The sequence below is a fragment of the Podarcis filfolensis genome, assembly GCF_964270895.1.
Source record: "Podarcis filfolensis genome assembly, chromosome: 17".
NCBI classification, from domain to species: domain Eukaryota; kingdom Metazoa; phylum Chordata; class Lepidosauria; order Squamata; family Lacertidae; genus Podarcis; species Podarcis filfolensis.
Genome location: NC_139621.1, coordinates 19,793,295 through 19,818,038, shown reverse-complemented (window position 1 = coordinate 19,818,038; position 24,744 = coordinate 19,793,295). Strand labels below are relative to the sequence as shown.

Below are 24,744 nucleotides of genomic sequence, written 5' to 3'. Positions count from 1 at the left end.
TGCACCGTTCCTGCTGTGCTCTGGAGGGCTACCTTGGAAGCCTGGAGAGCAAGAGGGGTCGGTGTGCACTGACCCCTCTCGCTCTCCAGGCTACAGTGAAGGCAACCCGAAGCCCACCGCCAGCCTCAAAGACCAGGTCGGGGAGCAGCGCGAAGGCGGCAAACCGCCTTCCCGTTGCCCCCCGACTTTGTGGGGCTAGCGGTGGGGGGAAGCGCTGCTTTCCCCCACCGCCAGCCTCAAAGACCAGGTCGGGGAGCAGCGCGAAGGCAGCAAGCCGCCTTCCCGCTGCCCCCCAGGTTGTGGGGCTGGCGGTGGGGGGAAGCGCTGCTTTCCCCCACCGCCAGCCTCAAAAATCCATGAAGCCTTTGGAGCGCAGCGCAAGTTCCCGCTGCGCTCCAAAGGCTTCAGGCTTCGGGGACAGCCTTTGGAGCCTCAACAGGGCAGCGGGGTGCAGGCACCCCGCTGCCCTGCGGAGGCTTTGCACAGCCATCCCCAAGCTAGAACAGCGAGACGGAGCGCTCCGCAGCGCTCCGTCTCCGTTCTGGCTTTGGGCTTAGCCGCACAGCCTGCATTCACTCTATAGGACGCACACACATTTCCCCTTAGTTTTTGGAGGGGAAAAAGTGCTTCCTATAGAGCAAAAAATACGGTAAGTGACAAAGAGCATTCAAATCACTGGGGGTTCAGCATCTAATGGCCATGGGAAACCTATGGCCTTCCAGATGCCACTGGACGGTGTAGCTCTTTCAAAAGATATCTAGACTGAATTATTTAGCATAAAAAGTCAGCAGCTGAAATAGTTTCCATATTTGCATTTCAAAATGCAGCCGGGCATCACTGATAATAGGAACCCCATAGCCATTCTGCAAGATTTACAAAAAAGGAACATAACAAATAACAAGTTAAAGTAACCAGTAAAAGGACTGAATCCGTATGGTGCTAACAGGCATGCTGCTTTACTTTAAAAGGACAGTATGTACAAAGGATTTGAAAATAATCAGTTCATATAATGCAAAATGTGAGAGGAAAACTATAAATCAAATTTAGGAAGATAATGCAGAATTAATTTTAGAAACTACGTGTAGTAAGATTATAGTCTTAACTGTACATCCGAAAAAACTTATTTTAATGTCATACATGAAATATTTTTTTCTGCCCAAAGATTCCTCTCAGTTATTTTCATCAATGGCATGTTTGGGGGGGGGGGGGACACACACACACCCTCATACAGCATTTCCTAAACCATTTTGACCATATGAAGTTTCATAATTTCTCAGCTGTGGCTGATTAATACAAAGTCTAATGCAGGGCAGCAATCATTTAGCTAAATCTGGAAAATGCAGACAAGTAACTAATCAAATGTTAGAAAATTATACCTCTGCTGTGAATCCACTTGACATTGGTGTAATGAAACCAACTCTGCCATCATTAAAGACAACAGCAAACCCATCAAGAGTAGCACAGTATTCCATGTCTTTGATGTGCACATCTTCAAATCCCAAATATGAACCTGGTAGTGAACAAGATCAATGATCAAAAAGGCCATTTTCATACCGCAAACTATTTCTTTCTTTCATCAGCACAAGAAGTGGTACTATCCACAGCTACAAAATAGGGAAAATGTTCATGTCAGCTGTAAGGACCGAGAAAAGTAGATTTCATTTTAGTGAAGTGTTTCCCTCCCATTTACGCCCAGGCAGAGAAGTAATACCTCTAGAAGAATGCAGATCCACCGAAAAGGGGACTGTGCAGAGGTTTATGGCTTTCCTTCCATTCATCATGCCATCCCAGTGAATAAGATGCAGGAAACCATCAATAGTAGCAACAAGGAGATCCTCCAGCATGGACTGTAAGCTACAAGAAAGACACATCATTCCCCAGACACTAAGGTTGAAAGAAACAGGTCCATTCACTCAACAGAGAGAAGTACTTTTCAAGGCTTATTACATTTTTTTCATTGATTATTCCACTTTCCTAATGAGACTACCTCTACCAATACAGTAACTTCACCCACAGTGACTGATAAATTGTTTGTTTTTTACACAGATAAATCTGAAAATAAAAGCAAGCATTCCTCTAATATGGGGAACCTTTGGGGAAAGGAGGCAAACCTTCTCCCCTGCACATTTACCCTCAAGAGCACACAGTTATTAAAGTGTTATTTAAAAGACCCTTTCGGTACTGATTTAATATTAAATGTATCTAAGAGCAAGTCTTTGAACAATGCTATCAGTCTCCTTCAACTGCCATACAAAACCTGAATATCATTTCTTAATTCATTCCAATTTTCCTTTCTAGAGGAGCAGAATGTACCCTCAACTTTTTCAAAGCATGGGAATGGGCTTTTTGCATAAATATCAGAAAACAGAGGGCTTGCTAAATCATAGAAAGTGTACAGTAATAATCCAACAGCTAACTTCATCTAATGGCAGAATAAAATATTCCATAGCTGTCCTCACTTGTCATGCAAAACCATGGTTTAGTATGATGTGCATGAGCAAGAATGAGTGACCGTGAGCCTCTGACTTATGTGCTCTCCATCCCACCCCACATGGCTATGAAGAGTATGGTTTTAGGACGGTTTGTTATGCTATTCTGATTGAAAAACTGTGGTTAATACTACTTATGTTGAATTTAAAACAAGCCAGCTTCAATTAGAGCTTATTATTCTAAACAGTTAATGCTGACAAGAGTTCTTGGATCAGACTGTAGTTAACCAAAATTGAAAGTAGGAGGGGAAGAGAGTGCATGCATGGTTTGGTGCAATTTCATAACGTATCTTATGTATATCACCGCAAGATTCTCCTAGGCCATTTTTCTTTGAGAGCATCACACAGTCCCATATTCTCAAGGCCTCAAATGATGATTCACCATACCTGGTTATAGATGCTTGCAAATCCAACACTTGCTTCTTCTCTAGATTTAATGATGGGGCACATTGTTCTTCCTTATAGTGTGGTGTTCCTTTCATATGGGGGCTTCCTCTTTAAAACAAAAACAAACCCAGAACACAGAAATCAAAAAATATATCAAAGTGTGGCATACTGTAAATTTCATATTTTAGGAGAAAAACATGGTGGTAGCACCTAGGGATTTTGAAAGTCTCCCTCTATCTTAAGTAGAAGTTACTTTAAATAGGGCCTATTTGCACTAAAGTGAATCACTGCTCTATGTAGAAACAATCAAATGAAGAAAAACAGCCAAAATGATAGTTGCCACAGCAATCTAAACTAAGTTCTGTTGTGCACAAGAACTGAAGGCTCTGTGAACCTGTGGGTACAATGATCATGAATGTAGAAATATAGATCAAGGAGCAGTCCCTCCTAAAGGGGTTGGTGGAAGAGAGGAACTCTCAAACCTCTCCAAAGCAGGCTTCCAGAGTCTCATTATGTAAATAAGGGAGGAATGCCCACAACAAAGTAAACTTGAAATTTGCCAGCCTCCCTCTCTCACCCCCAGCTCCCAAAACAAAGCTCAGTTTGCTTAAAAAACCCTCCCATACACACCCCTTCTCTTCTTTCAGTTCTTCTCTTCTGAAATAAGGCCTAATCCACCCCTCTCTGAAAATGTGCCTCTTTAACAGAGGAGCAAAGCACTGCTGGCTTAAACACAAGCTGCTTTGGAGGGGAAGAGCGGGCTGAAAAATCAGCTCCTTGGGGCAGAAGGACCAAGGCTGCTCTGCAGCTTATGCAAACAGTACCACAATGGAGTCAGATTCACTCTTTAGTACATCAAAAGGTCTCATGGGGAGGGCCAGAGGCTCAATAGATGATAACTGCTTTTCAACTTTTGTGCTCCCTCAAGTCAGGGACCTTGCCCTGCCTCTCCCTAGCAAACCTTGCAACAGGAAATCTCCACTGGGTTGCAAGGGGGTGCTCCTGAGTTGCAAAAAGCGATGTGCGACCAGTTAATTTTGAACACTGGGAATAATAATGGGTGTGGTCCACAACATCTGGAGGCTACCCCGGTCCCAGAGTTCTCTGGAATACAGTGGTACCTTAGGTTAAGTACTTAATTCGTTCTGGAGGTCTGTTCTTAACCTGAAACTGTTCTTAAGCTGAAGCACCACTTTAGCTAATGGGGCCTCCTGCTACTGCTGCGCTGCCGAAGCCTGATTTCTGTTCTTATCCTGAAGCAAAGTTCTTAACCTGAAGCACTATTTCTGGGTTAGCGGAGTGTGTAACCTGAAGTGTATGTAACCCGAGGTACCACTGTATAATAAAGCTAAGGAGGATATTTCTGGAATGGAGAACCAGTGCCCCCTGCAACCGATATTGTTGGACTACGTCTCCCATCAGCCCGAGGCAGCATGGCCAAAGGACAGGGACATTTACACTTTTATTGTATGGTTTTTATCTTTTTAATGCTGTAAACTACAATGATATATTTGTATGATTTAGCAGTAAATATTTTTATAAATAAATGGATTTATTTTTTCTAGCAACATCTGAAAGATCACAGTTTCACCACTCTTCTTGTATCAGTGCAGCCAGAAGTATATAATACTAGACTCAGAGGGGTCAGAACAGTACCATCTTAGCACCTTGCTTCCACCCAGCCCCCAAATTAGAAAAAGAATCATCATGCATGCTGCAACATGCAAAATGCATTCTAGTCAAAGGCAAAAAAACTAAACAAAATCAGGACCGAAGTCAAGAAAGCCTGTTGTGGCGTGTACACTAAGGTATCCTCAACAAATTTGCCTGTGTGACCTCATCTCAAAGAAGAACTAGATAAGCTTGGTTTAACAAGTTTGGTGCACAGCAGAAGAGTAATAAAAAATACGCAGTCCATGTCAGTTAAGGTAGTCATACGCTTTTCAGCTCACAGCATCATCACAAATTCTTGCCCAATATGAACTTATCATAGAGTTTCATTTTAACAGTGACAATGTAAGACAGAACCAACACTGCAAAATACTTAGATATCTGCAGGTAGGAAAGGAATGATCACTGGAAGATGTTTTTAGGATGTCTTGAAGATCTAGATGATGGAAAGGCAGTATATAAACCTGTCAAAGAGCTTCCAAACTGCATAGCTGCTCCTTCAGGGGGAAGTGCAACCCCATCAAGGGCAGGCAATTGATTTTTCGGACATGGGAACGACTCATCCACAGTGCCTCCACCCTGTCAAGATTCAAGAGCAGCTTATTTTCCCTCATCCATCCCAAGCATTGGTTCCAGGGCCCACACAGCCTCTTCTGATTCACTTATTATGGAGAAATAGAGCTGTGTCAGCAATATGCATGTTGCCCCAAAGCGTTTAATGTCCATATAGATATTAAACAGACCTGGGGACAGAATAGTGCCCTGTGGAATCTCAGAGCACAACCACAAGGGGGATGGAAAGGACTCTCCCAGTGCTACTCTTCGGATTTGGTCCCATAGGTACAACCAGAAACACTGTAACACAGTGCCCCCAATTCCTAATCTATGGAACTAGCTCAGGAGATTACCATGGGCAATGGTATCGAAAGCCACAGAGAATCTGAGGAGCACTAGAAAAGCCTCTTGTCCCATTCTCTAAAGGTCAACCAAGGCAGACTCAATCCCATGGCCATGCCTAAACCCCTCTGGTGTCCAATCATTACAATCTTACTAGGGGACAAGAGCTCCTAGGAGGACAGGGGGAGTGGAAACCTCAGGTGCTTCTGGAATCACTAGGCTTGAACCAAGAGGAATCAGAATGCAACCAAGGAAAAGCAGAGATCCAAAATTCTTTCCTGCCCTGTTCTTCCCCCACTCCAGCCTCAGAACCCATTCCACTCTGTTCTTCTCCTCCCCACAAATCCAATCCATTAATCTGCCTTCCCAGATAAAATTCATTCTTCCTCAAAATAAAACCGCACATTACACTTAAAGTCTTAAATGCCTGAAATGACCAGCCATACTATGGCATTGCTCTCTAGCAGTTGCCTGAAAACTGCTTTATTTCCTGTATAATCTTACTAGGAGGGAAGTGGACCAGAATTCAGCCCCAGGCAGTGGCAGTTCTTGAATATTCAGGCCAGGAAGCAGGACCTCTCAATTTCCATTCTCCCTCCTTTGGCAGCTACAACTGTGAGAGAAGCATGTGGCACATGCAAGCAAGGTGCTCACAGACATGTGAAGCGCTTAAATGTGCCATACAGCTTTGTGAGCCTGTTTCAATATATTGATTGCTTTGACCTTTAATCTATGAATGTATGCTGTGACAGAAAGTGGAAGGAATGTTTCATCTGTGTTGCCACATCAGCGATTGCGGCACTTCTGTCCAAATTAGACATCTAAAAGGGCATCAGGAAGGTCAAGGGGAAAGGAAGTCATGAGGCAAGTCCTGTTTATAGCGAATAAGAGACCCATATCATGCAACATCTCAGTATGTTCACAGTTTTATTTCATTTATTTAACAGATAGGTTCTAAGTTATGAACAACAACTTAACTGAAGTATAACCAGTATAAAAGTGTCCCTACTGAATTTTCCTAAATAAAATTATGAATTTCCACATGGCATACTCAAAACATTTTTGCCTAACATTAATTTCTAGTGGTATTTTTATTTGGCTTCTTTTACATTTTAATCAGCTTTCCATCACCACATTAAAACTGAACAGTGCTCTTTATGCTCATACTGAACATGGGCTTAAGGCCAACACTGACAATCTTCCAAGTTCCACTCTGAAATGGAAGAAAGACTATGCAGCTGGAGCAGAGCCACTTGGCTTCTTTCAAATATCAACTACTATTCATTTTTTGGTTTTACTCTAATGCAGACTTACTCTAGCTGAGGAAGTCAACAACCCCCCCCCCCTCCACTTAATGTCAATTCTATAATTGCCAGCAAAAACACTCTAGGAAACCAGTTTCTACATAGGACCTTTCTAAACAATCAACCAAAACACTGAATAGGTTACTTTATGTAATTCTTAAACAAAAATGTTACAATGAGAAAGTCTGAAGCGATTCTTAGCAATATACAATGTAAAGAAGTGAAGCATTTATTGGAAGACTTACTTGGGATAAACTGGCTCATAAAGATACTTGTCTCTTGCCAACGGAAGATGAAAAAACATGATGTATCCATTTTCTGTCTGAAAGAGGTAAGATATAAAAATCAAAGAAGCACGCACGCAAAAGTTCTCACGGGAACTTCAAGCTATTTCAATACACTGCGTGTTCGATATGTTTTATGGTTTTTCATGTTTTCAACATCTTTGCTTCTTTTTTATTTTTGTTTGCCACCCTGGGAGGAAGGATGGGATAAAAATCTTATAAATAATAATAGTGATTTAAAGAGAAGCCCATGGATGAGACCCGACAGAAGCTCTGATTTCAGATTCTCTTCCTCCACACAGCAGTCCCAAAAATGCCTCTTCCAGGGATTGAGGACCCTTCTGAATGGAGATGCCTGTGGTGCAGGAGGAGGGCTCTCCAAAGGGACAATGCCCCTATAAGAATTTCGACAAATCTCATGAAGTGACATTAAGAAGAAATGAAAATACGTTTATTTATGACTGAGACATATTTGCTAAGGATCTGAAATCAGCCCTAGGTCCAGAGAAGCTTCTTAGCTAGCGATCAGCATGCAAGGGAAAAAGTTCATCTTAGCTACTGTTGCAATTTCAGTCATTTAATACTGGCCGAGGATGCTTCTCAAAGCGGCAAGGCTGAAGGAGAAAAATTGAAGGTTTCAAATTTCTTTCCAGGCATGATTTCCTGTTTTTCAATTAAGGATACAGAAGCAGAAGGAGGCCATACACTTGTTAGCCTATTTCTTTAGCTGTCCCACCTAGTCACATTTCTTCGGTTTTAGAAGCAAAACTAGTAAAAATCCATGAGATATATATTTCTTGAAGTGCAAAGTACGTACAAAATGAAAGTTAACACTATCTATACCTAACTTGCCTTTACTGCTCGGTCATCTTTAAACAATTTGCACACACTAGCGACAGTATCTTATGCCAGGAGAAAGAGCAGAAAGAACACTATGTAGAACTCTCATTCTAACATTAACTTTCTTGAATTCCATCCTCAATCTTAGTCGATAATGTTACAAGGTTCATTTCTATTCACACGGCCTTCAAAAACAAAATATAGCTATATTTTGCTACGCAATCACAATTCAATAATGCTCCACAACTCAATGATACGGGGTAGTTTTAGAGTTGCCACCAATCACTGTGGAATTTGAGTCAAATAGCTAACTTTCACAACTGGCAAAATTGACAAAGCTTTCATCTAAACGTGTTCCATCCAAGTGAACTGAATATGCTCGCTTCATTCATCTGTATGAAACAAGGAGAAGAGCTTAAAACTGAAAGTGGAGGCCATGCTTGCATTCTGTCACAGGTCCTTCAGACAATAGAGTCTGTCACCTCAAGTTTCCCCAATTTCAACCCCCTTTCAGAGCCAGCTCCAAGCAACTTTTAGCAATAGCTTGGAGTTTCCAGGGGGGAAAACCAGCTAGTTCAAACAAGACCCCCCCCCCAAAAAAAATTTGTTAGTCCAACTGGCAAATTAGCTTTTATTATCAGCTGCCATTTATGCTTTGTAACCTCAAGATTAGAAAACTGCAATATGCTGTTATGTGGCACAGCACTAAAAATTGTTCAAAAGCTTCCATTCTTGGTAGAGGTAGATCACTGATCACGTATTATTTATTCAGCATGTGACCTGGCTCTGTCTTGTCTTTCAAGCACAATGGAAAAGAGCTAGTTTTAATGTATTTAAGACAAATAGGCTGACCACTGCATAGTTTAACAACCCATTATCATGTTCCACTACACAGCTCATGCCTTATGCATAAGATCACAACTCTGTACTCTCTGAATAGAGCTTGGGTTGCATGCATTAACTAATTTGCCTAGCCATGGCAAATGAACAGTATAACATCTAAGTGCAGCTTTTATAAGAAGAGTAACCACAGGCCAAATAGAAATAGACAAAAATGTTCACTCAACTGTTACAGCTCAGTTTTGACAATCAAAAGGTTTAAAACATCTGGCCCAAAGGTACTATAACTGATCATGCTATCAGACAATATTGATACCAACATGTTCAAGTTTGCAGTTTGGTTTGGTGCTGCTAATATCATCCCTTTATGGTACATGCAGAGTAGATGTTTAAAGATATCATTGTTTACTATGTTTCAGTGTCTATTTAATTATCACAAGGATTTCAAATTGTAAGTGTTTTCTGAAGGATATTCATTACCACTTGTTGCCAGCAATTTATTCAAAACCATTATTGAAACAGTACTTTAGAATTTACTAAAGGCCAACTTTGGTTCTAAATAAAGCCTGTGAAGAACCTGACAGTTACAGGCTTAGATTTTTATTTTTATCCTTTCTAATAAGCATGAGATGTTAGTGCTTAATGTTACTTACAATGCTTAGGAGAACAACTTTCCAAAAGAAATTTACAGTCACAAAGCTAAAAACAGAACTTTGTGAACATGCAGAAGTTCACTGTCTTGTCACCAAAGAAGAGAGGGACAATTACACAAAGTAAAAAAGTGAACACTGTAAGCATGTCTAACTTTTTAAGAAATTCGCTTTAGATGTCACTACTGCAAGCACAAGGCCTATGCGAAAATAGTTATTTATAAACTGGTTGGGGCAGGAAATCCTTGAAGAATTGAACATTCTTGTTTAGGCCAGTACATACTTGAACAAATTGAAAACATCAATGGTATGTATGAAGCTTTTGCATATTTAAAACATCCATCTTCAGTCAAATCTTCCAAATGATAGTACGTGTTGTTTTGTTTAGGCCTGTCATAAAGCTAACTTTGCTGTCAAAATAAATCTGTTAGAAGGGAAAGCTAACCTCCTTGGTGTTTCAGAACTGAGCACAGGAACTGAGCAGTTTCTGGTGGCAGCAGCTAGATGCAGTACATTAGCAAACACAAGCTACAAAAGAAAGCTAAGCATTTAGCAATTCAGAACTGGGTAAACATGGATTTCCTAAAACATTGCTCTGCAACTCCCAAGTTCTAGACAGAAACCATGAAAATCTTTAACCAACATTGTTCGGAAGGGGGTGGTTGTGAATTTGAATTTTTCATATAAATAAGTAGGTGTGGTGTAGGGCTGTACGATAAATCCGGCATGTCTACTCACAAGCAAGCCCTACTGAATTCAATGAGGCATACTCCCAGGAAAGTAGAAGTAAGTTTAGTTGAACTCAGTGCGGCTTATGCATGCAGATTCCACTTAAGACCTCTGAGTGGGGAAGCAGATGTAACTTGACTAGTAAATCACTTAAACTACTCTTAAATTAACTGAAAATGTATTAAATATATTATAGGGAAGTTTATTTAATATTTTTAATAAATCTACTACTTCCTTACATTTTAAGGCCCTCCACCGCCGCAGGGAGTCTCGTCAAGGCCCTCAGCTGCTGTGGGGAAGCATGGTGCTCTTCTGCTGCCATGGGGAGGTACGGTGGGACCCTCCACTGTCACGGGGAGGTATGGTAGGACTCTCTGTCACCATGGGGAGGCCCACCCAGCAAGGTCCTCTCCTACTGGGGGAAGTGTGCTGCACCCTCTGCCGCTGCAGGGAGGTATGGCAGGACCCTCTGCCACCGCAGGGAGGCCCAGCAAGGCCCTCCACTGCCGCAAAAATATATTGTGATATACTGAGATATCGTGATATTTAGCTAGTGATATATCATGATGTTGAAAACCAGATATCGCTCAGCTCCATACTCAGTCCTACTTATGGAAGACCCACTGAAGTCAATCAGACTTATCATAAATAATTTAAATCACAATGAAATCAATGGGGCAAATCTAACTATTATTTTACCAATACTATTATGTTAGCAAAACTATTATTTTACCAATATCAGGGCACTGAAGGGCAGATTCAATCAGAGTTAGCGACACCAGGTTCACCCTAGCTGACGGAAAGCTCAGCTGAAGATAGCATGAACTATCACACATATTACCAGCATTGTTTCCTGGTAATAGTAAAATGACACATAATTACAGTAGATAATTATAGTAATTTAAAAACTCAAACAACCCTTAAGAACACAATAAAGCCTGCTGAATCAGGCCAATGGCCCATCTCAAGATGTTTAATCTCAGGGTGTGGTTTGAGCCCCATGTTGGGCAAAAGACACCATAGGTTGGACTAGATGACCCTCGTGGTCCCTTCCAGCTCTACAATTCTACGATTCTATGATTTTTCTCCAGCATACTATTCTCATAGTGGCCAACCATATGTCTGTGGGGAAACTTGCAAGCAGAACATGAGAACAGCAGCACCAAACCCACCTGTGATTCCTAGCAACTGGTATTCAGAGGCATACTGCCTCTGACAATGGAGGTAGAACACAACCATTGTGGCTCCACAAGATTCACTCCATGAATCTGTCTAATCCTCTTTTAAAGCCAGTCACGTTGGCAGCTATCACTGCCTCTTGTGGGAATGAACTCCATAGTCTAACTAGAAGAATGTAAGAAAAACTTCTCTCTAGCCACTTTCTCCATGCCATGTATATAGACTTGTATAACAGCACTGAACTATCAACAGCTTTCTTTCCAATTTCTTTCCTAATAATACGTAGCATGGAATCTCCCTTTTTCAGAGCTGCTGCATCCTGGGTCAGCAGCTTCACTGAACTATCCATTACAACCCCAAGGTCTTGTTCCTGGTCAGTCACTGTCAATTCAGATCCCATGGGTTTAAATAAGAAATTAAGATTCCCCCCCCCCCAACATATATCACTTCACATGAGTTTACACTGAACTGAATTTGCTATTCTACCACTCATTCAGTCAGTTTGGAGAGGTACTTTTGGAGCACTCCATAATCTCATTTTGTTTTAACAACCCTGAACAACTGAGTATCATCAGCAAACTTGGCCACCTCACAGCTCAGTCCTTACTCTATGTTGTTGGCCTTTGACTGTCTCAAAAGACAGTTTTGGGCAGTAAACTCCCTAAACGATGAGATCAAAGCTTCCCACCTCTCACTTACCTTTCAGTTCCACAAATATTTCTACCCTACTGGTTAATAAAGACCACATGTTCTGCTTATGCAGCACTCCCCCCCCCTTACTACAAGATTTAGCTCTCCTGCCCAATTTGCACAGCAATTTGCTAACTGCTCAAGATTAGAATGTGGTGGACTTAAATTCTTATCAAGCAAAACATGCTCATTTTACAACATGCATACCTTCCTCAAAAGATTTCTTGGGCAGAGAACAGTTTTACATTTAAGCCAGCTCTCTGTATCACCATTCCCTTCTCACATTGGTAAGAAGCAGCTGGTAATACGAGATATATGCCTTTGTAACACAACAACTCATTTTACTCTTGTAGGTTTCAACTACTGTACTTGCTGGTGCAAATAACCAGAAACTGTAGGGCCATGTCCACCTGGTCATACATTAAATGTCTTCTCAATCATTCTCTGGGTTTGGCTAATTTCAGACGTTCATTTTTAATACATGGATAGGAAAAAGGTAACGTGAATATATCCCCTTGAGCTGTTTCCACTTAGCAACATTATGTCAGCACATATAAAGTGTACATTACTGTAATGCAAAAGCATATAGTATTTGCTACGAATAAAGGATAATACTAGCATTCAGGTAAATATAAGTTCTCTTTTTAAAGCATGCTGGACTCCTTTGGACATTAAACCATAATCACCATATCATAAAAACCTCCACAACAGCTCCTTTACTCACCGAAACAGCTATCATGGTGCTGTCAGGCCTCCACTCTGCTTGGTCATAGGGTCCAAATTGCAATGCTGCTTTTGACGATTCTTTGTAGCTTACGATTAACACACTGGGCTGTGGGGAAAAGGAGATCCAGTTAAATTCTCATACATTTCAAAGCTAACTTTTAAAACAAAACCAAGTTTATTGGATATTTTTACAGATGCAATTCGCTAAAATAGCTATAGGAAGTCTCTGGGAGACAGAAACATTATTTAACTGATTCACATTTTTTTTAAAAAAATGTTTAGCAAGCCACTTCTCAGCAAAGTATTAAGGATTGAGGCCAGGAAAAGATTTCAACTTTTCAAAAACTTCAAAATTTAGGATTAAATCCAAATGATTATTGCTTCTTTGGAGGGGGAAGATACCATTTGCCTTGAAGGAGGTGGACCCAGAGCTGTTAAATAACTATTGTCCAGTGGCAAATATCTCCTTTTTGGACAAGGTGCTTGAGAAGGTGGTGATGGTCCAGCTTCAGGGATGCTTGACAGAAGCTGGTTATTTGGATAGATTCAAGTGTGGCTTCAGATCTGGTTATGGCACTGAAATTGCCTTGGTTTCTCTGGTTGATGACATTTATCAGAAGAGTGATAGGGGGAGGGCAACCCTTCTTGTTCTCTTTTATCTCGCAGTGGCTTTTGATACTGTTGACAACAATATGCTTCTGAGGCATCTCAGGGAGGTAGGGGTTGGGGCACTGTTCTACCTCCAGGATCGTTTCCAGAAAGCAGTCATGGGAAGCTACTGTTCAGCACCATGGGAGTTTTCCTGTCGTGTCCCACAGGTTTCCATCTTGCTCCCCTTGCTATTTAACATCTATATGAAGCTCCTAGGATCAGTCACCAAGAGATTTGGAGTGAAGCATCGTCAATATGCAGATGACACTCAGCTTTGTCTCTCTGTTCCATCTTAAGTGCTGTGCTTTAATGCTGTTACCTCCCCTGTGACCTTAGGGTGAAGGGCATGTAATAAATAAATCATAATTGTGTATGTGTGCTTGCGAGCAGACTTCCCCATCCTCTCTTGCCCTCTTAGCCCCTTACAAGCATCCCAAATCTGCTGGGCGTGTGTGTGTGTGAGAGAGAGAGAGAGAGTGGGAAGGAGAGAAAGGGAAAGTCTGGCTGCCCAATATTTAAATTTTACTCTTAATGTAGACGGGTAACAGTTTGAGCTCATGCCCACTAAACTCCAACTCTATAAAGTACTCATAAGAATACACACTATAGGTTTTCAACTGCCCTCCCAAAATAGTTTGAGGGTGTTGTAGGTTATGTACCAGGCTCATATTGTTAGGCAGCCTTGTGAATAAATAATACATATTCCAAGGTCATGCTTTTCTTTCTCAAGATGAAGAGTATCATGACAAGAACTTGATACCAAAGCATTCAAGAAATATATGGATTAGTGTCATTTTTAAATTGTTAAAGTAATACTCTTTTCAAACCCAACTGAACAAATTTCTACCTTCCCCATTACAATCCTCTAAACTAAAACCTAGCAAATTTTAATATCCTGCAAGCACAGACATGCCCCCTAAGAGGAGCTGAAATGAAAAGAGAAGCTACTGCTGGCAAACATTAATTCTGCTCTAAAACCTGGTGCTCATTTGCATGTAAGAATGACGAAATCACCACAAGGTAACACTTGCATGATAAAGATTCCTTCAAATGCACACTTAAGTTGCAATATCTGAGATTCATCCAAGTCTGGAGCATTGTAGCTTTTGATCCTCACATAGCTGTGCATAGCGCAATTCACAACAGAAAAATAACAAGTAAATGAAAACTCACAGCTATGCTTCAAACATATTTAAAGTAACAGTATGAATCAAGGAGAAGGGAGTCATAATTTACATGCACTTCAAAGCTGAAATTAAGAGCATTTGCATGCCCTGATTATCAGGATAACTATTACTTGCACGTTATTGCAGTTTCAATCTTGTTTATTATTTTCTACCAGCCTCATAACCAGTCCTCCTCTGGAATTCTGGGAAATCAAAAAATCAGTGCAGTTTTGAAAGCCATTAAAGTAATCCGTGCAGTCTGGCATCATAATTCAATATGGTGTCCGACTGTACCCAAACAGATGAAAGGCTGCTCCTTTATCCCAGAAGCCATCATGCAGAATTTGGTTACAGTATCTTTAAAGCTGTCCAAATGCACAGCAAACACATGAACAACTTTTCAAAATATATAGTGGATTTATTATACTTATATGCTGCCCATAAGCAATTTCTTGAGGTAGCATACAATAAATAAAAATTTCATTTTAAAAACTTACATTAAAATAATAAACATATATTGGGCAACTGAGTATAAATCAAATACAGCAGAAATATTCAAACAGCAAAGATTTTTAAATGTCAGAATTCCAAATAAGAGACCCTGTGGAACCCTCAATGCTATAAAAATTCATCTCTAAAAATCATCTCTAAAAAGCTGTTCTAAAAGTCAGAGAAAATAAAAAAGGCCCCACTAGCACACTGTATTACTTTGGACTTCAGAAGAATAAATTCAGGTATCAAAATATCACATAACAGAAGCTCACTGCAACCTGCTATGATGATAGGAGAGGGAAAGGACAATGAGAAAACAGGGCTGCTGCAACCATGAAACGGAGACAGGAAATTTGCAATATTAACTTCCTGATTTGAGACCACTGCAGTCCTGTTTGTCCATTCCAGGGATGTCCAACCCGTCGACCGTGATCGATAGGTTGATCCCCAGGTGATAGCAGTCGATCTTGGTCGATTGCGGAGGGCGGGGGGAGAGCACCTACGTGCATGCCACTGTGACCTGGCTAGAGTCGGTTGTTGCTCGGCTGCCAGCACCGGCGCCCTGATATGCTGGCGTCCTGGAAGCCCCTGCCAGCAGGCTGCGTCAAGTTCACTCCGGCAGGAGGATTCGCGGATCCCTGGCCGTGCCGGTCTACCCATGTGATCGGGTGGTGGTTGAGTGCTCATTGCACCCATTCTCTGCTTTCCCGCAACAGCCTGACTGGAGGGGAGCACAGAGCAGGAGCGTCGCTGTAGACAAAGGCCCACCTAAACGCCATTTTGGATGTGAGGCAAGAGCAGCAGAGTGTTTATTGTTTCGTTAGTGATTTATGCCATGCCCCCCGAAAATGCAGAAGAACTAAGCCCCCCCCAAAAAGCTCCACAACTTTGGGTTCCAACCCCCACTCCCCCAAATGGGTAGATCACTACCAGTTTTTTATTCCTGGAGTAGATTGCAGTCTCTTGAGAGTTGGATGTCCCTGGTCTATTCTTTTCTTCACTTGAAGCGAAAGGAGCAGACCAGTTTGAACTCTTCCACTAGTGAAGTAAAATAATAGGATGCAGGGAAGAATCATACATTTTTATGAGTACAGTGGAATCTCAGGTTAAGTACTTAATTCGTTCCAGAGGTCCGTACTTAACCTGAAACTGTTCTTAACCTGAAGCACCACTTTAGCTAATGGGGCCTCCTGCTGCCGCCGCACCGCTGGAACACGATTTCTGTTCTCATCCTGAAGCAAACTTCTTAACCTGAAGCACTATTTCTGGATTAGCGGAGCCTGTAACTTGAAGCGTATGTAACCTGAGGTACCACTGTATATGCATTTTACTAGGGACTGCATCCCTGCTCACTCCATTGCCACCCCCTCAGCCATTCCCCCACATTAACCACCCAGACTTTTTCCTATGCCACTAAGATCACTTTTCACTCTCCCAACCCCATTTTTGAAGCCACTTCTCCTTCCCCTCTTTTTGTGCATCCCCCTCCCTTGCACATAAAGCACCCCGTGGTAACTTTCTGCAATTTCCTCCTCTCTCATGTTGCAACTATTAAGCACCCTTTCCCGCTCCATCCCATTATGAAGCCACCATGGCCTCCTATTCTGCAGACTTTTCAATGCCCCTGGTTTCACCTTCAACCCTATTTCCATGCCCCCACTGTCTCCTTTTAGCAACCTCTTTTGCACCTCCATTTTCACATTCACCCCCTTTTTCCTAGCCCCTCCTTACTCTTCTCAACTCTGCACACAGATCACCCACACTTCCATAGCTTCTCTCTAGTCCGTAACCCCCTTTATACATATACGCAGTAATGATGTATGTATGTCACAGTACCTTTAAGGAGAAAAGAGTCTTAAAAACAAGCCCATAACGTAGCTTGTTCAGTTAAAGGAGGTTAATTTTGGCTGATGGATGTTGTACATCTACAGGTGTTTGCCTGCTGATGAAATACCTGTACTAAATTACTACATTGAACCTGGAACTTCATGTTGAAGACAGCACACATGGTACCAGAAGTGAAATACAGTGTGTGAAGGTACTTAGGAACATTTGAGGCCTTCACATCCTTTATCTCTCTCACATGAGGAAACAGAAATAGAATAAGTTTGAGTACAGTGAGGAGGGAGACAAGCTGAATGGGGGGAAATTGCTATTTTAAACAATGACAGAAGTTAAAGTGGGAGGGACACTGAGAGGAAAATGGTGTCTTTAAACAACTGCAAACAAACAAGCCAGTTTTAACAAGGAAAAATAGCAGGGATGGGTACAACACAAAAGACAACACCAAAAACCCAGCACAACATAACCTTTCCAAATTCCTTTCTTGCTGCACTCAAACTGTCATTTCTCCCTCTGTGTCACTTTGCCCTACTGAAACATCTGCCATTGTTTAAAGCAGGCGCTCTCCCCTCTCAGTATCCCTCAATCCCTGTGCACATACAGACTCTCACAACAGAGCATCATGATAATTGTCTACAGTGGTACTTGTAGAACTTAATTTGTTCTGGAGGTCTGTTCTTAACCTGAAACTGTTCTTAACCTGAAGCACCACTTTAGCTAATGCTGCCACCACGCCGCTACCACGCGATTTCTGTTCTCATCCTGAAGCAAAGTTCTTAACCCAAGGTAATATTTCGGGGTTAGCGGAGTCTGTAACCTGAAGTGTATGTAACCCGAGGTACGACTGTACTGGAAGTTATAAGCCTGTTTGTCCCCCAAAACTTGGGGATTAAATGTATACAATGCATGTGAATGGAAGTCACATTCAACTGTCATAACTAACAGATATTGACAGACCACTGAAACATTTTGCAACATAATAGTAAGCTTGTTTACCCATTAGTAAATCCTACTGCGTTCAACAGGGCTTATTCTCAGGTTAACTGTATACAGTACTGTACCCTACTTAAAGTCATATAAGCTGCTGGCCATCACCACATGCTGTGGCAGTGAATTCCAATTAATTGCAACAGGAAAGAAGGAGCACTTCTTTTTGCCCATCCTTAACCTACCGTTAACTAACTTCACTGGGTTACCCCAAGTTCTATTATTTGTGCCAGGAAGAGAAACTCTCTCCCCTTGCTGTAATTTTAATAATTTCTCATGAGGCCCCAGAGCTATCTTTAATTAAACTAAAAAGTCACAAAGGTTATCTAATCATCTTCATTTTTATTGCCCCTTTCTGCCCTTTCCAGATCTACAATATCCTTTTTTTAAAATGGAGCAGTGAGAACAATAAAGCTTTGCAGTTATGTTCCAAGTAAATAATACTATCACAAATTATTGGCATTAGGACTTTGGTCATAAACGTGTTAAAGGTTTTGAAATATGACAACACCACACAGAGAGAAAGACTGAAGCCAACCTACTTGAAGTCATCACAGGTGACAAAGGGACACTGTAAAACATTGCATCATAGGTATTAGGCACCAGCTGAACTAGAAGCTAAGCAATTCACTAGCATCTGAAACTTGCTTTCCTTTACTGCCATTTTTAAAATTGATAAAAGATGCTTTGACCAACTTAAAGCAACAGACTGGAGCTTGATTTTAGTATCCTATCAATGTCTAGACTAGAGGGGGGGAAACACATTTCCCTGCAGCCTTTGAAATTTCAACTCTAGAGCATTTTGCTAAAGCATGAACACCATATGGCAGAGACAGAAAACCTGTGACCCTCCAAATTGTTCAGTTAAAACTTCCATCATCCATGATCACTGGACCACCTTAAATCTGATCAGAGCTGATCAGAGTTGCAGTTAGTTCCAGTTCCAGTTCCCTGCCATATGGAGAAGCTGGTAGGTAATTATTGTCAGCAGAACTGTCATTGCCAAGCTGTGCTTGAAAGGTACAGACTTACTGTGTAAAATTGAAAGAAAGTATGTTTTTCCAGATCTAATGAATGGTACTTGGCTCTTCCCAGTGGTGTAGCGTGGGTTGTCAGCACCCGGGGCAAGGCAAGTAATTTGCGCCCCCTAACCCGTGGATTTGCGCCCCCTAACCCCATGGATTTGCCCTAACCCCAGATGTTGCGCCCGGTGCGGCCGGCCCCCCCTGCACCCCCCACGCTACGCCACTGGCTCTTCCTGAATAGAAACCTGTGTAAAACCGAGCATTCAGACTTAAGGTGTATGACCAAAATTGGTCTTTGTGGATTTTCACACTGTATATGTGTAGAAATCATGAAAGAGCAATGATCACTTGGGGTCAGAATGTAGGTATAGGCTGCACTTAATGTTATCCACTGTTTCTTTTAAAAGTTTAGTGGACATATTATTGGACATATTAATTTATATGTACCTGAATCATTGCTATAGTACAACAGAAGATAGAACTGAAAAATAGATCAGATGTGCCAACATTTTAAACTGAAATGAGTATTTGAAAAAATAGGGACTTTAGCTTCAGCAACTAATTAACCTACAAGAGAACCAGACAATCAAAACTGTGGGGCACTGCCCCTATAAATAAGCATCATTCAGACCCAACTTTCTCATATTTTCAGAGTTATTTATGTAAGTAATGAGCCCCTGGAAATCAATCAATCTGAAAGCTGAAGGCAAGAAGGCAAGGAGAACGATTGGGAGGCATCCCTGAATTTAGAGGACCCTGCCCTGATCATTCAAAAGACCGCACAACACAATGATACTATGTATTTGCCATAAGTCTTGCTGGCATTCCCTTTACTAAGGCAAGTTAACATGAAACAACTGTGAAGTAGGCCAATCATTTCCAAATTTGCTGTCAAAGAACAGAGGCTCTAACCGAAGTCACACATTAAAAACCTGACTGTGTAGGGATTTTGAAGTCAGGCTTTAAAGCTTAGGGTCAAACCCATTAAAACAACAGCCCTCTGATCTCATTGAGCTCTGTCAAACCAGTGTTCAAAAATTGCCAGGCACATTTTGCACCTAGCTACTGACCACTTGCGACTAAGTGAGGATGACACCTGACATCACCACCTGGAGGTGCATGCTTGGGGATTCTTGGATCTGGACTGTTTCCACACACTAATACCCCATCCTGTAGAAGTCTATCAGTTATATTTCATATGCACCCTCCCTGTGGAACGCCCTCCCATTCCATGTCAAGGAGATAAAGAACTACACAACTTTTAAAAGACACCTGAAGGCAGCCCTGGATCGGGAAGTTTTCAATGTTAGACGTTTTACAATGGGGGGTGGGGTGGACTGGGCACAACGGGGAACGCTGGACATCACAAGGGGGGGCCTGCAGGGCATCCGAGTGTCACCGGGAGAGGAGGCGAGGGCGGCATTGGAGCTGCATGGGAATTGGTAGGTCAGGCTTCCTCAAACTCAGCCCTCCAGATATTTTGAGATTACAATTCCCATCATCCCTGACCACAGCTCCTGCTAACTAGGGATCATGGGAGTTGTAGGCCAAAAACATCTGGAGGGCTGAGTTTGAGGAAGCCTGTGGTAGGTGGTTCTGGGCATCTCGTAAAAAGAGCTTGACCACTTTGAAGCATCTCCAATAATAATGATAATAATTAATAAATATTATTTATACCCCACCTATCTTGCTGGGTTTCCCCAGACACTCTGGGCGGCTCCCAACAGAATATTAAAAACACGATCAAACATTAAAAACTTCCCTAAACAAGGCTGCCTTCAGATGTCTTCTAAAAGTCAGACAGTTGTTTGTCTTATTTAAACCTCCAACCCCAGGCGCCGGCGGGGGTTGCTACGCCGCTGTGTTTTATTATGTTTTTATATTCTGCTGGAAGCCGCCCAGATAATAATAATTAATAATAATTAATAATAATTGAAGCGGGCGACGGCCCAGCGAGGGTCTCCTCCTACTCACCCTGTTGTACCAGATGCCGAGCTGGGAGCGGGACAAGACGGCGAACAGAGTCCGCTGCGGGTCGGCCTGGATGCGGAGCGGGGGCTCCCTGGCCTCGGCGGGGCACAGCAGCCTCTTCGGCCACCCGCTCAGGAAATACATGGCTGGCGAGCAGGCAGGCAGGCAGGCCGCCTGTCCCGGCGAGGCACTAGCAGGCCGGAGCCAGGAGCTTTCCCCTCATGGGCCTCCTCGGGCGAGGGAGACTCTGCCCCGCGCGGCCTGCGGGGGATCCGCGGAGGAGGAGCCGCGCATAATCCCCGCCTGAGGGGCGCTGGGAAGAGACTGAGGGGGGGGCGGCTCGGAAGAAGGGGCTCCCTCCTCTCCGCTGGGCCGGGTCGCGGGGAAAGGGCCGTTACAGCTCAGGACGGAGCCCTCGCGGCGTCGCCTCAGCCTCCCCCCGGGAGCCCTCGCTTGCTCTCCCCGCCAAGGCTCCCTCCGCCGGCGCCGCCATCTCTTCTCCTCAGCCGCGTCAAGGCGTCTGGTCGCCGGAATATGCCGGCGGGAGGGAGGGAGGGAGGGAGGGAGTAGAGGCGAACGCGCACGCGCACAAGCGTCGGCGGCCCTCCGTCGGAACGACTCGGCAACCCCGCTGGGGATAGGAGAGGGCGGGCGGGCGGGCGGGGGGAGGGGAGGGGAAAGCGGAGACACACTAAAGGCGCCGCTATTGGTTCAGGTGCCGGGGAAGGGGAGGAGCCGGAAGAGGCGTCGTCGGAGCAGTCGCGAGGCGGCCATAGAGAGAGAGCGCCGCTCGAAGGCTGGGGCTGGAACGCGCGCGCCCCCTGGCTTCCTGTTCTGAACGGTGGAGGAAACGCGACGTGTCTCTGCCCGGAGCTGGTGGTGGGTTCATAAAGGAAGGTCGATAGCTGGATTCGGTTCATATAATTCCTTTTCTTTTTTTAAATAATTTTTTATCATGGCCTTCAACATTTCCCCCATAAAAATAGGGACGTCCTATTTAATAATAATAATAATAATAATAATAATAATAATAATTTATTTATATTCCACCCATTAAACATTAAATTACTTCCCTATACAGAGGATGAGATGGTTGGACAGTGTTCTCGAAGCTACCAGCATGAGTCTGACCAAACTGCGGGAGGCAGTGGAAGACAGGAGTGCCTAGCGTGCTCTGGTCCATGGGGTCACGAAGAGTCGGACACGACTAAACGACTAAACAACAACATACAGAGCTGCCTTCAGATGTCTTCTAAACGTTATATAGTTACTTATTTCCTTGGCTCGGGGGTTGCATAACTCCATACCCTCCAACATTTCTTTGATGAAAATAGGAAAAGCAAGACATTCCGGGTATCATATCAGAAACTGGGATGGCTTCTGTAAATCCGGGACTGTCCCTGAAAAATGGGGACACTTGAAGGGTCTGTTTTATTAGGAATACAAAAATTAATATCTTTTCCTTATTTTTTGCCCCAATTAAGACTTTGATCTAAACGTAATAGAAACACAAAGAGAAAGGAATAAATAGAGAAAGAGAGAAGTAAAGAAAAGTAAAAGAGAAGTAAAGAAAAAGAAATAGGAGGTTAAAAGAAAGAGAGAAATGAAATTCAGAAAATAAGGGACTTCCGATTCTTTGTCCGTCTGCTATATATTGTCCGCTATATATTCATTTCATCCACTCCAGTATAACACCCAACAAAACCACTTTCTGTAAACAAATAGGTGCTTCCTTTTCTGAGCTCTGAGCTCTGTTGTTGCACCAATCTCAGATGGATAGATACGCACAGGCTGTGCAGGTTCATGTGAAAAACCTGAATACATGCAATTTTGAAACTCCTCACTAAGTCTTGATATCACAGAAGTTTCTGTAGCGTTGAATTGGGCACCTGCAGTTTCCTTTTTTCCAATCAGTTTAATGAAAGGTTTTCAGATTTAAAAAACCAAGCCACACAGATCTAATATGAACAAACAATACAAAGAGAAAACGGAGGCAATAAAAGGAAAAAGAAAGAAGAAGAAAGGAAATTGTGTGTGTGTGTTTGTGTGTTATCCCTTTCTATCACCATTCTGTCTTAATCTTCAATTCACATACAGAGAGAGATGTGAGTCCTTGCACCTCCCACCTGGGATATCTTCCACCTTTCTCAGCCTCTAGCCTTGAGAAATACCACTCTAAGCTGTCTCCCACACAGGTCCCTTTCCCTTCTGTCCATCTTCTCTCTGTATGTATCTTCTTTTATCCCAAATATAAATCTTCAAAATTCAAAACATACATGTAAGTGATAATAGTAGTGAACTAGAGACCAGTGGATTCCCAACATGTACACTCAGGACTCTGTAAACACTTCTCCCTCCCAAACAAACCATTTACGGTCATTTTCTTGAGGGAAATCAGTTTCATTCTTGATTGAGAACTAGAAATGAAATTGAAACACTAATATGTGCTTAAGAGCAGCTGTAGCCCTGTTTGTTTGCTTTTAGCTTGAGGAACATTTTTTAAAACTCCCTTGCAGTCTGAAGTCCATCTCACACTTGACCTCTGATCTCCTTTAATGGAAATATGATTGCTCATTTATTAGTTAATTGGTTCTATAAAGAAAATTCTTAACAACTAGTCAAATACAGGTACCCGCAGAAGCATAATAGGTTTGGCAATATCTGCATCTAAAGACATTTTTTCATGTTAGAAATTAAACTTTTGTGGGTTCCTGTGTTTTGTAGTAAAGGGTAAAGGGACCCCTGACCATTAGGTCCAGTCGCGGATGACTGGGGTTGTGGCGCTCATCTCGTTTTATTGGCCAAGGGAGCCTGCGTACAGCTTCTGGGTCATGTGGCCAGGATTACTAAGCCGCTTCTGGCAAACCAGAGCAGAGCACGGAAACACTGTTTACCTTCCCGCTGGAGGGGTACCTATTTATCTACTTGCACTTTGTGCTTTCGAACTGCTAGGTTGACAGGAGCAGGGAGCGAGCAACGGGAGCTCACCCCATCGCGGGGATTCGAACCGCCAACCTTCTGATCGGCAAGCCCAAGAGGCTTAACCCACAGCGCCACCCGCGTCCCTGTGTTTTGTATTATGCTTATGTAAACCTTGTGTTTGATAAGCACAATTAATGTGTTCACATCAATTCAAACAGAAATGAAAAGAAAAAGCAATCCATACCTTTCTTTAAAATAACCAACAAAGATGAGTAGAGCAGGAGCAAAGTCTGTATATACTAACCTGGTTCAACTGGTGCATTTACATCAAAACAGCCCAAGGCATAAATATTTACTAAAGAAACAGCATTATCAAGTCCCTAAAGGTAGTTTCCAATGCTTGTCAATACAAATTTCCCATTTATTGAAGTTATAAAATGTGGCCACTAATCTGCCTCTTACAAAAAGCTTACGAAGAAGGAAATATTCCCATTGCTACAGTTGGTAAAACTGAAAAGAGCTTGGATTGCCAAACCAGTCACTAAAGCGAGTGTTGACAAATTAGACATGAACAGGTTGCAAAACACTAAGCCTCCATTGTATTAGCGTTCAGAAAGCCTTGTCGTTGTCAAAGTCAAGTTCAGAAAGACACAATTTATTGAAACAAACATGGCTTTCACATCATATTTTCTATTTTAAACAGGAGAAATCACACACTGAAGACTGGAAGCCAATGGTTGTCACTTCTGAACCCTGATGTTGGTTGCTGTTTCTGAAGAAGACTGGCAAATGCTCACCATGAGCAAAAAAACTTGACTGCCTGTTTAGAAACAGGCAAAACAGAAATACTTGGGAGTTGAGAAAATGAGATTTTGTGACATTCCACAAATTTGCACGCATGGCTGAAAAATGCACAAAAGTAAATGAGCACCCAACCATTGCAGTTAGTGGGACTGTATCCATTTGGCAAATTCATTCAACAAAATCATTTCCATCCTCAGA

The 24,744-nt window shown here is 42.5% G+C and overlaps 1 protein-coding gene across 2 annotated transcripts in view; it reads right to left on the bottom strand.

The window, feature by feature from the left end:
• RIC1 (RIC1 homolog, RAB6A GEF complex partner 1) overlaps nucleotides 1-21,459 on the bottom strand; it is a 42,905-nt gene extending 21,446 nt beyond the window's left edge. Inside the window, exons 1-6 of one of the 2 annotated variants that reach the window (XM_083592838.1) lie at nucleotides 20,824-21,459; nucleotides 12,685-12,792; nucleotides 6,994-7,070; nucleotides 2,877-2,984; nucleotides 1,712-1,854; nucleotides 1,377-1,510 (exon numbers count right to left, since the gene is read on the bottom strand). In XM_083592838.1, coding sequence (XP_083448964.1) covers nucleotides 1,377-1,510; nucleotides 1,712-1,854; nucleotides 2,877-2,984; nucleotides 6,994-7,070; nucleotides 12,685-12,792; nucleotides 20,824-20,964 — 711 coding nt within the window. In that variant the 5' untranslated portion in view covers nucleotides 20,965-21,459. The remainder of the gene's footprint in view (nucleotides 1-1,376; nucleotides 1,511-1,711; nucleotides 1,855-2,876; nucleotides 2,985-6,993; nucleotides 7,071-12,684; nucleotides 12,793-20,823) is intronic. The other variant, XM_083592839.1, reaches the window with a different exon arrangement.
• Between the last annotated feature and the right edge of the window lie 3,285 nt (nucleotides 21,460-24,744).